This window comes from Phoca vitulina, unplaced genomic scaffold (assembly GCF_004348235.1).
Source record: "Phoca vitulina isolate PV1807 unplaced genomic scaffold, GSC_HSeal_1.0 scaffold11, whole genome shotgun sequence".
NCBI classification, from domain to species: domain Eukaryota; kingdom Metazoa; phylum Chordata; class Mammalia; order Carnivora; family Phocidae; genus Phoca; species Phoca vitulina.
The window spans coordinates 24,062,364-24,076,327 of record NW_022589714.1 but is presented as its reverse complement, the minus strand read 5'-3'; the positions used below and the strand labels follow the sequence as shown (position 1 = coordinate 24,076,327).

Here is a 13,964-nt window from a genome sequence, read left to right as displayed (position 1 = left end):
GGGCTTAAGTTATCTTTCCAGGACCCTGCCAAAGAAGATTGCCTTTTCAGCAGAGATGAGTCTAGATTTTGTGGGGCCCACAGCTTATATGAGTTTTGGTCCTTTATAACAAAAAAGGACTTAGCACAGACACAGAATTGTGTATAAAAGTGAATATTTCTTTACAATGAGGAAAGAAATCTAAATGAATTACAAGGAAGCTTGGAGATTGAGGCCTCTTTCTCTGAAACCTCTTTAGGTTCTTCATAGGAAATGCTTACATGGAAATGACTTTTGACTGTCAACCTAGTTTGCCCTCTGAAAGAGAACTATAACAACCTACTGCAATTCCTAGCAACTCCCAGGTCTCAGAAGGACATGTGTAAGGGTGGGGGCCTCTTAAGCTTCATTAGCTCCAGAGTAAGCCAGCTCTGTTACTGGGTGAGGAGACACCAGCACAGGTAAGGGGTTGTGAAGTATAACGCTGGGGGAAGCAAACCAGAGAACTTTTCTTCCCTCAGGCAATTGGGCCATGGAGTGGCCCCTTGTGCAGGACTTGGAGAAGACTGACACATGCATGTATCAAGAGATCTAGCACTGAGCTTCTGTTGCAGGGAGAACATGCAGAACCAAAATGGCACCAGTTAAGAAGAAAACCTTTGAATCTTTTCAATCAAATCCCTTCTGCCCTAAGATAGCCCCAAATCTGGAGAAACTAGAAGCAGAAGAGAGATAGAAAGGCATCAGGAAGAACATATCACATTCTTTCTCCATTCAAGTTCTTGAACTGGAGGACTATCCAACTGGGAAGGGTATTGGAACCACCAAACTGGGCATAAGATGGAAATTTTAACCTAAAGTAGGCTGAACCATGCTTTTAATATGTCAGCATGAATAGCAGGTTCTGGAACCTGCATGATATTCTGTTAAGGGAAAGTAAGGAGAGATCCTACAGATGTTTGACATCAGTGACAAAAGAAAATTAAAACTTTTTTATATTTGCACGCCATAAAGTTTAAACTGCTTTTAATGAAAGGATACATAGATAAATGTCTTAAATGCTCAATTAACACAATGAAAGAAATGGGGAAAACTACATACGCTTCTAAGTTTTTACCTGAAACCTGGTTGGATATTTTCTTTTTTCCCCTTATTTCTAGCGAAAGGAGCTACCTACAATTGAGATGCTTGGATGCTCGTAGCAAACTTTTACATCTGAGAATAATCTAACCAAATATAAATTAGTCCTCTGGGAAATGAGACACAAATCCTGAGTACAATTTCAAAGATGTTGACTGCAGATGGAAAGTGTAGCAACTAAGAAGAAGGATTAAATATTTGGAGATGTTATTAGTCTAAATGTGTGGTGAGAAATTGATCTGAATAGGCTCTTTTTTCCCTTGGTATTCAGAAGACGTGGGTAGACTGCTGAGTTAGCTTAGGGGTAATCTGGCTTGGATATAGAGTAATAACTAAAAGATCTCAGCAGGTGATGCCTACCTACATGCCACTATGAAATGACAATGAAGACAAGCAAACATTTTGTGGGGGCGTTGCCACTCATTACAGAACAAATGGAAAAGCTAAGACATGATACATTAATCTTTTGTACTCTAATGGTTGTTACCGTTGCAATTTCAAATTCAATTTACAGCTCCTACCTCATTTTGAAGTGCTAAGTGATTTGAAAACTACCAGAGAAATCATGAAAGACTTCTTTTTATCAGACAATGTTAAAAAAGATGTCTACGAAATGAGAAAACATGGACTGAAAGAAAAGGGAAAAATGGATTGAAAGAAAAGAATGAAAGAAACCAATTTTTACTTCTATTCACATGGAACAATGAGAACAATGAAAGTTTCCTAATGCTAAGAAATATGAATTTTTCTTTTTTTATATTATTTGTTATAGTTAATTTTATGTGTCAACCCGACTGGGTCACAGGATGCTTGTTAGACATTATTTCTGGGTGTATCTGTGAGGGTGTTTCTACAAGAAATTAGTATTTGAATTACTAGACTGAGTAAAGCTTATGACCTTTCCCAATTTGGGTGGGCATCATCCAATCCCTTGGGGATCTGAATAGAACAAAAAGTGGAAGAAAGTCAAATTTGCTCTCTATCTGACTGTTGAGCTGTGATGTCAATCATCTCCTGCCATCAACGCTCCTGGTTTTCAAGCTTTCAGGCTCAGACTGGCATCTACATCACCGGCTTTCTTGGGTTTGTAGCTAGCAGGTGGACAGATTGTGGGATTTCCTAGCCTCTATAACTGCATGAGTCAATGCCTTATATAATCCCTCTCTCTCTCACTTTCTCTCTTATCTATTTATCTATCTAAACATTGCTTGACATTGAGAATTAAATTGAGTTGGATTTTCTTGGTCAATGAATTGAACGAAACTATTTTATCCATCTGTTGTCCTAGTGCAGTGGTCTGCAAACTATGGCCCTTGGGCTAAATCCTGCCAGTCACCTATTTTTGTAAATAAAGTTTTATTGGAACACAGCCATGTCCATTCATTTACATATTGTCAATGGCTCCTTTAGCGTTACAATAGCAGAGTCAAAAAGCTGCGATGCAACGTCTGAAGTATTTGCCATTTGGACCTTTACAAAAAGTTTCCTGACTCCTGCCCTAGCACATGGAGGGTAGCATTGATTAGTGATGAGTAAAATCTATGAGAACAATTAGAGGTCCAGAAAGCACTTTCATTCACTTATGGGAATTATTGACTTTCAGTGCATGATAAAATATATTCATATAGGCTTAGCACCTGGTAAAATTAAGACTAAGTCTAAAACTCATGTCTCAATAATTATTTACTATAATGTTAGTGACATACGTTCTTAGTGCAATTGTTGTACAGCTTATATTCCCAAACTTGAACTCCTTTTTAATTATTAACTTATTTTAAAACTTCTGGCATAGAAAGGAGAAAGTGATTTAAATATTATCTGTTTAATTTGCTAACCTTCTTATGTATGCCCTTTTGGAAACAGCTTGTTCAAAGTCCATAGAGATTTGGATACTCAGAATAACCCTTCTGTATCACTTTTCTAAACTGAATTTCACTACATGCAATTTGGATTTCTCTGAAATGAGCAACCACAGGGGTTTGAAAATTCTAGCACAGATTTATAACAAAATGGAAAAAGACTGGATACTATCCAGAAACATGTGATGGTACTCAGAGCAGAATGACATTTGCTCAGTAAAGCTGCTGAAGTGTTACTCCTCTTAATACTTTGCAACATGAAATGTGTCTTCTTGTAAGCCGATTACCTTCATAGACAATGTAGGGACAGCACTTAATAACAGTGAATTGTATCAACCATGCTACTAAAATTAGTGATGATTTTGTTTATAAATAGCTATAAATAGGGTTTATTTCACGAACCCTAACGTGTAGCTCTATGGTACTGAATGTTTGTTCACTACCATCCTACTCTTCTTTAGAGTATACTTCTTTAAGGGTTATCTCCTGCTAAACCACTATTATTCTTTACATATTAGAAAAAGGGTGTGCATTCCCAGGAGATGTGGATTAGAGTACGCAAGTGTGTGTGTGTGTGTGTGTGTGTGTGTGTGCGTGCGCACTGAAAAAATGTTCTCTCTCTTAAGATTCTTTTGTACCTCATTAGGAGGCATTTCCTAACCTTTAGATGAAAGTCCCTGGGTTAGAACAATTAAACTGTGATGAGAAATTATTTGCATTTTCAAGTAAAACCATGCATACATGCTGTAGTATTAAAAAATTAGTGTCTTTATATCTTGAGAAAGCTGAGAGGTAAAAAGCTTACTTCCTGTCTTTGTAATAATGACTCTTTTATTCTGAACATAGATGGTCTATCACTTTGAAAATAAAATAAACTTATAGACCAAAAAAAGAATTCCATCATGTCACTTTGTCCATTCCTTTTGGATCCAGAAAGGCTAAATATTAATATACCTTATTTAAATTGCTCTGCTATTTTGAAAGCTGTCTTGAATCCAGTCTCCTCTTCTGCGAAAACAGGAGAAGAGAGAAAACCTGAGGGGTGTAGGGGATTGAGCACCTATAGCCATTTTCCTACCATTTGAAGTCTGAGAATGGAGTCAAAGCTAAAGAACTGAAAGGGAGTGGAAGAAATTGGGTCCTAGGATGGACTTTAAGCCATGAATCGAAAAATGCCTAAAATGGGAATCTACAGCCTTCCCACTTAATGTGAGCCAGTAAATTCTGTTTGGGATGAGTTTCCTAGCATTTGCAACAGAAGGAATCTTGCCTGATACAGAAATGATCCCCGTTTTCTAGCTGAGGTAAATGAGGTTCCAAAGATTAGCTAACTTGCCAAGTTCACATATTTATTAAGTGACCAAGCCAGGATTTGAAGTCACTTTTTCACTTCAGTTTGCTAAAAGGAGCTGCTGGGGGGAGGGGGGGGCGGTGAACTCAAACTGGATTTTTAAGTGACTACAATGTGACAAACACAAAAAAACAAAGACACTTTTTGTGCCCTGCTACTCTATCCACTTGCCAGTAGGGGCTGACGGAGGCTCCCTCCCCCCGCCATCTATCTTCCCCAATATTGCCTGGGATTCACTTCTCCGCACGTCCTACCTTCCAGAAAGTGGTCGCTTTTCTGTTCAGAGAGTTGCTGCTATTCTTTTCTCTGACCTCCTGTTGAGTTCGTAGGTGTTCAGAATGGTTTGATCCCTATCTAGCTAAATTCCTGGGACTAGACGAAATTTAGGTCTCCTACTCCTCACGGGTATTAAAGAGGGCACATACTGAATGGAGCACTGGGTGTTATATGCAAACAATGAATCATGGAACACTACATCAAAAACTAATGATGTAATGTATGGTAATTAACATAACATAATAAAATAAAACAAACAAACAAGAAAAACAAAACAAAACAAAAAAAACAAAGACACACCAAAAAGACAAGAGTGAAGCAAGGACAAAGAGTGAAGGACATAAATGAGGTACAAGGTTCAATGACTTCTGAAGATTCTGAAATCTGAGATTTCCCTGGTTGTCCCATCTCTTCCAGTGATTCCGCAAGATAGGAGATCATGGATGGTTCTCCTTACCAGGTTGACTATTTTAAACTCCAGCTATTTATAAGGCCCTAGTTAGAAATCATTACAAGCATAACATCTGTTTATTGATTTGCTAAAACACTGATATTGCCTATCCATAAGAATAATTTGCATTTCATTTCTAAGAATAGTTAGTCGCTAGTGCCACAAAACCATGGAAAGCAAACCTAGACTCATGAGGACCTTCAGTTTCAGAAGGTGAATCACCATGAACTATGCTAATTAATCAGCTTTTTCCCATTAGAATAATCCAAAGTGAGCCCATACACCTTGGGGGTCAAAGTATCTCATCCGTCCCAGCCCTCAAAAGGTACTTAATTTTGGAAGTTTCATGTTTTCAAATTCGTGTTGATTTTTAAAAAAGATTTTATTTATTTATCTGAGAGAGAGAGAGAGGGAGTGAGAGAGCACAAGGATGGGGAGCAGCAGAGGGAAAGGGAGATGTGGGCTCCCCACTGAGCAGGACCCCGGGATCATGACCTAATTCAAAGGCAGACACTTAACCGACTGAGTCACCCAGGGGCCCCCAATTTTTCATGTTGATTTTACATTCTCCTCCATAATATATGTTTGCATATATAAAAAACAAAAACAAACAAACAGAAAACCAGGGGAAGGGAAGAAGAGAGTTCAGAAGTCTGCCTGGGTAAGCAGGCTCAGGAGTGAGATCAAGTCAGACAGCACAGACAGACCCAAGTGGTGAGAAGGGTTGGAAGACAGTTTGGAAGATCTTGGAGAGATCCATTTTATGATGTGGTAGCATGAAGAAAATAACTTTTGGCTTTGGCCAAAAACACAGATGGGAAGTGAGTTGCCAAAGGCATTAAGCTAGTTCAGATTCATTTTGTCCAAGTCAAGATAAGCCTCAGTAGCAGAATTTCTCTAGGTTTCTTGGTTGGAAAACTACACTGTTCCATGTATTCCAAGTATGGGTATGTGTCTGCTGTGGGCCGGGTGTTGGTCATGGTGATGGCTCTTTGTGACTTATTTCTTTGGTCTGTGTTCTTCTCTGTGGACTGAAGCTGCTCATGGCCTCATTGGGAGTCCTCCTTCAGTACATATTCTAGCTCTTCTTTTGACTTGCTGCACAGACTGCTGGAGTGCTCTATTATGGTTGGGTATGGGTGTTTTAGGGCAAGGAAGAGTGAAGATACCATTCTGATTCTGATCATCCTCCCTGTAGCCCTATAGCTATCTGTGCTCTTCTGATATTAAACTTTTGACCTCCTAGGGACTGTTCTTATGATCCTTCTGAGAAGTCAATTTTTGTTGTTATTCTGGAACTAGCCACTTCCAGTGTATTATGGTGTTGGTGTTCATAAAGAGATGCTGGAATGGAAGTCATGGTTGCCATGGACCAGCACATCCTGGATGCAATAATGCAAAGAGTCGTTTTGGCAGTTCAGCATTGGCAATCAAGATAGAAATCATGTTGTTCACAGAATGTGAAGAAGTGTTTTATTTGTTGGGTCATAGCCAGCAAGTCTCCATTTCACTAACAATAAAAGGCACATACAGATCTGGAAGACCTTAAATAGTGCTTGCCAAAATCAGTTGACATTTGAGTGGATTTCTCTGGAGTAGGGTTGAGAGGTTCAAAGACTGAGAAATGGATAGGGAAGGCCAGAATAATGTATATGACAGAAGACAGATGCATTTTTTTTTTTTTTTTGGTGGCAAAATTCACCCTAAGCCCTAATGAGCTGATAAAGCTTCCATACTAGAGTGAAAGCTTCTGTGTGCAGGATGGTGTCTCGAATATACATCTTTGTTTCACATACAATCCTTGGCCCTTAGTTGGTCCTTAGGTGATGTTTGTTGAAATAAATCTAAGAAAATAAATATATAAAGTATATATCAACCTAGGACTATTTATATCTATCTTACTAGAATAACTATCTTTAGTTTCATTTTCAAACACATATTAAATAACTAAGACTGGAAGTAATGTGAGGTTTTCTAATTTACTAAAATAAAAGGTTTATTTTATTTAACATGTATTTGGCTTACAGTATTTCAGATGGTTATTGTTGTAAAGTAAAACTAACTCTTACTATTTCTCCAAGTTGGTGATGTGGACACTTTTACAGAAAATTTGAGTATATTTGTTTTCTATTTCTACATAGGAAAATTACCACAAAATTAGCAGCTTAAAACAACACTTATTTATTATCTTATTGTTTTTGTGAGTCAAGAGTTTACGTAAGGCTTAACTGGTCCTCTGTATGAAGAGTCTCATAAGCTTCAATCACAGTGTTGGTCAGGTTGGGGTCTTATTCAAGGTTCAACTGGGGAAGGACCTGATCCCAAGCTCACTTGATTGTTGGTAAAATTTAATTTCTTGCAGTTGTAGAACTGACGGCTTCAGTATTTGCTGGCTGTCAGCTAGAGGCCACCCTCAGCTCCTTGCTGGTGGTTGGCTGGAGGCTGCCCCCAGGGCCATGTCACATGGACCTTCCCCAAATTGTTCCATACTTTATCAAAGTCAGTGAGAGAGAGAGTCTCCTTGCAAGATGCAGCTCAGAATCTCATGTAATCTAATCATGGAAATGACATTTCATCACTGTATTGTACTGATTATTCTGTTGGTTAAAAGCAAATCATATATCCTATCTACACTTAAGGAGAGGGGATCATGCAAAGGCATGAATATTGGGAAAGGGGATGATGAGGACTATGTTAGAGTCTGTTCACCACATGTAGAAAGGGAGAAAACATAATTCCTGTCACTTCTATAATTCTATCACTGGTAAAGTCTCATTGACAGTATTTATTTAGGTTGAATGACACATTTTTCAGACATTAGAAACTCAGTAGGAGAAGCTTTTTTCATGTTTCTATTTCACTTAATTACACAAAAATTCATTTTCCTTCAGGGTTCTGAAGGTTATCTTGCTGTATAATTTTTGCATTATCATATTTTAAAAATAATTGTCATTGGTGAGGTCATTATAAAGCAGAATACTTATTAAATAAGACCCTGGTTTTGTTTCCTTCAGAAAAATAACCATGGCCGAGGAAGTTATCTTCACTCAAACTCAAAATTCACTCTTTTAAAGTCCTTTAAAACTTCACCTGTTATATTTTTCCTACATGAAATAGGTCCATATTGCTCTTGTTATTTTACCAATGTGTAAATCAAGGCACAGACTTGGACAGAGTTAATCAGAAGCAAAAGGTTTAGACACCCCAAGAGCTGATATCCTTTTTTTCCAGTAAACCATGCTTTTTCTTCAAATTTATTAGGTCAGTCTGTGATTGTTTGGTAAATATATCACCTTGACTTTATCATACCTGTCCATTCCTCTGTTCTTTGTCTTTTCCATTTGGGTCTTTCTCATTTTTCATTTCCTATTCCAGTCATTATTTTCAGAGCCCACCTCTGCCTACCATTTCCTATCCTACTCTATTGATAAAATTTTTCTCCTTCCCACACTACGCATATAGATGTTTACTTTTGTGAAATCATTAACTACTTGATAGCTTGCCCCTTAGAAACACTGAGGTGAATTAATTAAGATATTTCTTGTGAGATTTGGTCAATTTTTCCTTGATTTGAATTAATATAATCTGCACATGTTTTAGCATCCTCTCTGTCATTATTTGTAGCCCTGAAATAAAGATTTCTCAGAGGATTAAAGAAATTTGGGAAAATGTTCTACACTATCCAAATGAGACTCCCTCAGGGTTGATTAACTTAAGACATGTTAGTGGGGCAGAAAGTAATTTTAATTAAAATCTTAAGCTTATAGGCATGATGAATCTTTATTTCAAGGAAAAAAAGGTATATAGGCTTTTTCCTCCTTGACGTAAAGATTGCAAACAAAAAGAAGAAACAGATGTAAGTATTCCTCTCCCTCTTTAATCTTAGAGATCTAAGTAGATCTTTTATTTTGTGAAGATGAAGCAAAAAAAAAAAGAAAACCACAATAAAAATGAATGCATCAAAACCATTATCAATGAATAAAAATCTGTCACTCATATATCCCAAAAGCAGAACACCTTGGTAAAATTATGTTTGGATCCATCTGAAATTGCCGAAACCAGGTCATTTGAAATTGCCAAAATCAGGTCCAGTCACCTAGTTATTTTCAGAGGTCAGGTATTTCTTGACATTGAAGCCACAATATATAAATTTCTCTGAAGAAACAAATATTCACCATATGTGTGCATGACTTTGCAAACTTAGAAGTTCCAGACCTTTTTTTCTATCACCCAGGTGAAAATGCTGCTAGTTTCTGTTTAAGAACTTGGAATCATGGAATATAGGTTGGAGATCAAGAGGCTAAAACTAACCTGATGCAGGTGCCATTGTTGTGGCATCGATGACGAGCACACCATGGGACGTGGCAGTTCTCAATATTTTTTCCACGTAGTGCTTCATCAATGATGAAGAATTCTTTGTTGTTTACTTGAAGCTCTTGAATGCAGCCTTTGAACCCATAAATGTGACCTGCATTCTTATGGATCTTAATATCTGCTGGGATGTGGCCAAGGAACATTGATTCAAAATGTACCTACAGGAAAAATAACAACAAAAACATCTTATAAGGTGTGGTCAGATTATCTGAAAAAGACCTAGAATGTTTTGTTCTATAATGCATGTTTTAATGTATTTTTCTGTGTAAAACAGGTTGTATTTGTTGCTTAGTTTTGTCACCTCTACTAGGTGGTAGGATAAGTTACTTTAGAAAAGGGCCCTTATTTTACATTTTTTTGTATCTCTCACAATATCTAATAAAATGGTAAAAAAAAGAGCATTCAATAAAACTTGCTGATTGATTACTCTGAAATGTATTTTGGAACTCAAGTGTTTGCATTTTAATGTGAATATTACCAAATAATAACTGATAAAGAAAATAGAACCTTGTTAATTAACTATTGTTAGGGATTGAATTGTGTTCCCCCAAATTCATATGTGGATGTTGTAACCCTCAGTAGCTCAGAATGTGACCTGACTTGGAAATAGAATTTACTCATGACCAGAATGACGATAAAATCACTGACACAAAGTAAACTGTGACTTAATCTTTCTACCCACCCTTCAGTAACACATATAAATTCAATTCTCATCATTTATATGTATATAAAATGTAGCTTCCCCAAACAGGAATTTATGAGTTACAAAAGAATTCTGGATGAACTGGTAATGAGACCCTGATCTTCAGGGCTGTTGGCATATGAAAGGTGCATGCAGCATTTGCGCACTTTATGTCTGTGATGTCCTTATCCCCAAAACACATTCATGCACTCCAAACTGATAGCTGCAAAGTATTTAAATTGACATTACAGATACACTAAAATGAAAAACTATCATTGTAAGAATTCTAAAACTAGAGCCAAATAATTAAGTTAGGGCTCTAAGGGGAGGAGAGGATGGAAAATGCTCAGTAATGCCACTTAATGTTTATACTAATATGTTTTGGTTTGATGCAAATGTGCTTTTAGAGAACAGAAGCATGTTCAATTCTAGGAACATCAAAGCATCCCCATGACCCATAATAGATCAAACCAACTCTATTATTTGAGCTCTTGTTCTTTTTTAGAGATTTGAGTTCTGTTCCTGAAGGCATTCCTTAATTCTGTGTGTGTGTATTTTATAAAAGACTCAGCTATGTAGTCACCCAGAGGATGACTAACTTTGGGCATCATGGGGCGGAAGTCTCAAGGCGTATTAATAGAGCCCTCATGCAGTACAGGAGTATGTCTGTTTGTTTTCACATCCTTTCTCATATGCTAAGTCCATTTATATTAATTACTCTAACAAACTATTAGCAGAATTCTTTTATCATTTAGGGTAAGTGACTCACTACTAATGCAATCTGGGATCTATCATGAACCTGCAGACTCAGCGAATCCAAGGCCATGACCTTCTCTCACCAAGGATCTCTGACATCTTTGTATATTGATCACACACCTCTCACAGCTTTGACAAGTGTGCTGTTTTAGCACAAAACTGAGAGAGGATGGAACAATATCCTCCTCTTCTGTCAGCAGTAGGCAGATCTGAGGGAAAGTCTATAGAGCTATCTATGATTTATTAGACCATTAAAAAACACCCAAACAACGAAAGTAGATGGCTCTTGTATTTCTGATCTGAGGCTCAAGCTTAGTTGGGAGTCCTGAAATGTCTAAAAAAGCTGCTGCTGTTGCCTGCACATAGATAACCATTAAAATGGTTGACTTCCTCTATCCCTAGACTCTTAATTATCCAAGAGCTGCCTTTTGTGTGTATAATCATTCCTAAGGAGACAGGTCTTTAAAATAAGTCTTTTCTAATAACTTCTTGAGAATCAGACTATGGAGAATAGAGTCTGACATCAAGATATGATCTTACAAGATAAAACCACAGAGAACAGACATGGATAATCAAGGAGGAATCATCAAGATAATGAAAAATATGAATGGTGACTGAGGGAAAAGGACTCCACAAATGACAAGGTGAAATGAGCATTCCCCTTCCTCTCAGAGTTTTCTCTTTAAAGGAAGAATACAGTTGCTCTTTTATAATATGTGGGAATAAAATAAGAAGACAGGCAAAAGGGAACAACTTCTAAAAACCAGAAGTGGAGACAGATAAGAAGCTGCTATATCTCTTCTTTATTCTGTTTTAATTTAAATTTGGGCACTGGATCCTACATACATTTCTGTAATGATATCTTGATTCAATGTTTAGTTTTGTTTTATAGCCTCAAATCTGTCTGAAATTAAACAACGTTTATGTTAACAGGAAGGTAACTCTAATGTAGTTTTTACTTAAGATAACTATTGGAGTGTACTTGTCTTTACCCAAGAATATGATGACTTATAATTGAAATGAGCTTTCTTTTGTGTGTTGTTACCAAATTTTTGTTTTTAATATTTTCTGAATTGTATGCAAATTCAAAATCAGAAAACATCAAGTCTTGGAATAGGGATGAATAAGAGATGTTGGGTAAAGTGTTTGAGAAGAAGGATTTATTTAAATAACTTCTTACATATGATTTGTCTTAAATTTCTAAAAATTTAGAGGCATTAAATGAAAGGGGTTCAAAAGGCAGAACCACGATTTATCTCAACCCTTCATCTCTTTGCAGTTAGAAGATTTCTCTCTCTCTCTTTCTTCCCCTCCAATAGTATAATAATCTGTGATCATACAGTCTCTTCTATATTTTTATCCCTTTTAGGGTAGGGCCTCCAACATGGTCATCTTGGGATTCTCTCAGAGTCCATAGCAGTGTCTTACAAATAGGAGGTTTAATATAAGTTTGTTACAAATCACCTGATTCATGAAACTTAATCCTGTTTTATTTTTTCTTACAGTATCCTATTTATCTTCTAGGCTTCTTCTACTTTATGCTGCCATAGAACCTTGCTGTTTTGCTAGATTCAGCATATGGGAGGTCGTCACTGGATACCACCCAAAAAGGAATATTAATATGGCTTTAATTCTAATATAGCTTTCTATATTTAGTATATATAGCATTGGGTAGCGAGTAGTGCTTAAATGGAAGTTCTTGAATTTCTTATGAGATAAATATCAAGTAGCTTAAACAAAGAGGGTTTTTAAAAAAATTTGATAAATAGCAATGAAATCCTCATTGGTCCCATACTTTACCGTTAAATCTCTGATTCTTAAGGCTTTCTACGTTAGGGAATGTTTTCAAAATAGTACCTCCTCACTTTGTCAAAGAAGGAACTGAACTTTAGTGACGCAATCAATGAACTGAGTTGCTACCCTGTGAACACAGTGATATAGGAAAGTGGAAATACCAAAAAAAAAAAAAAAAGGATATGGGATTATTCTTGTCTATAAGGAAATTTAACGTAATCTGGGGAATGAAATCACAAAGAAATGAAATATTTAGAAAATACAGTATACAGATCAGCAAGATGGCCGAATAAAAAGCTCCAGATATTTCTTCCCTTAGGGAGACACTAATTCAACAACAATACACAGACAAATTCCCTTTGTGAGAAATGAGTAGACTGAGTTAAGAAGCATTTGTACCCTAGGTAAGTAGGGTACAGCTGCACTGAAGATGAGAGGAAAATCTGTGACACTCACCAGCCAAAGCTTTCCCCCAGACTCAGTGAGGCATAATTGGAAGAAAACTTCCAGCTCCCAGTTTCTCTTTGGGCAGGGAAATAGAAGACTGAAACATATATACTATGTGCAGACTTTTCAGGGCCTGTCCAAAGGACTAGTTTCTGTCTTGCCTGAATCTAAGTGCTGACAGGAAAAGTGTGCCAGGTTGGGGGCTCCTGAAAACAAAGGCAAAGGTTTGGACTAGTATGCATTCACTCACCACAGACATGCCCTGTAGCTCAGTGGGAAGAGTGGGCAAAAACCCCCTTAACTTCTGCCTTCTCAATGGCAATGGAAAGAGTTGAACTGTGCATCCAAAATAATGGTTTTTTAGGGGGTTGACTTAGAATAAGTTTGTTTCCCCTGTCTTGGAACACTGACAGGACCTGCCATACAGTACATGCCTGGCCATCGCTAAAAACAAAAGAGGGCTGGATGGTGTGTTGCTGCTCCAGAGGACCACTGATGCAGCAGACTGAGGCTGATATGGTTTGGTGGCCTCTTACTGGGACCAGAGCAAGGGGGTAGAGTGGAGAAGAGTAGAGCATGCTTCCAACATTCTGGTTTTTCTATGGGCTTCTTGAGGGACCGGTTTCTATTTTGCTTGACTTGGAACTCTGACATGACCCATATACCCTAGAAACTCTGGGGCTGCTGAGAACAAAAGGGAACTGGGTGGCTTGTGGCAGCTCCAGAGAACCTGCAGAACTGTAGACAGACACCAGAGGGAGCAAAAGACTACGAATGTCTGAAAAAAGAAAATGAGAAAGGCATCAAAGTATGTCTCATACACACATGCGTATACAAAAATCAGTGAAACACAAA

General features: G+C 37.4%; 1 protein-coding gene across 1 annotated transcript in view; it reads right to left on the bottom strand.

Moving 5' to 3' along the window:
* The window catches only part of LOC116635773 (protein eyes shut homolog), a 602,300-nt gene that overhangs the window by 198,051 nt on the left and 390,285 nt on the right, over window positions 1–13,964 (bottom strand). The window contains exon 9 of the mRNA XM_032410093.1: window positions 9,368–9,588. Within this exon, the coding sequence (XP_032265984.1) occupies window positions 9,368–9,588 (221 nt within the window). The remainder of the gene's footprint in view (window positions 1–9,367; window positions 9,589–13,964) is intronic.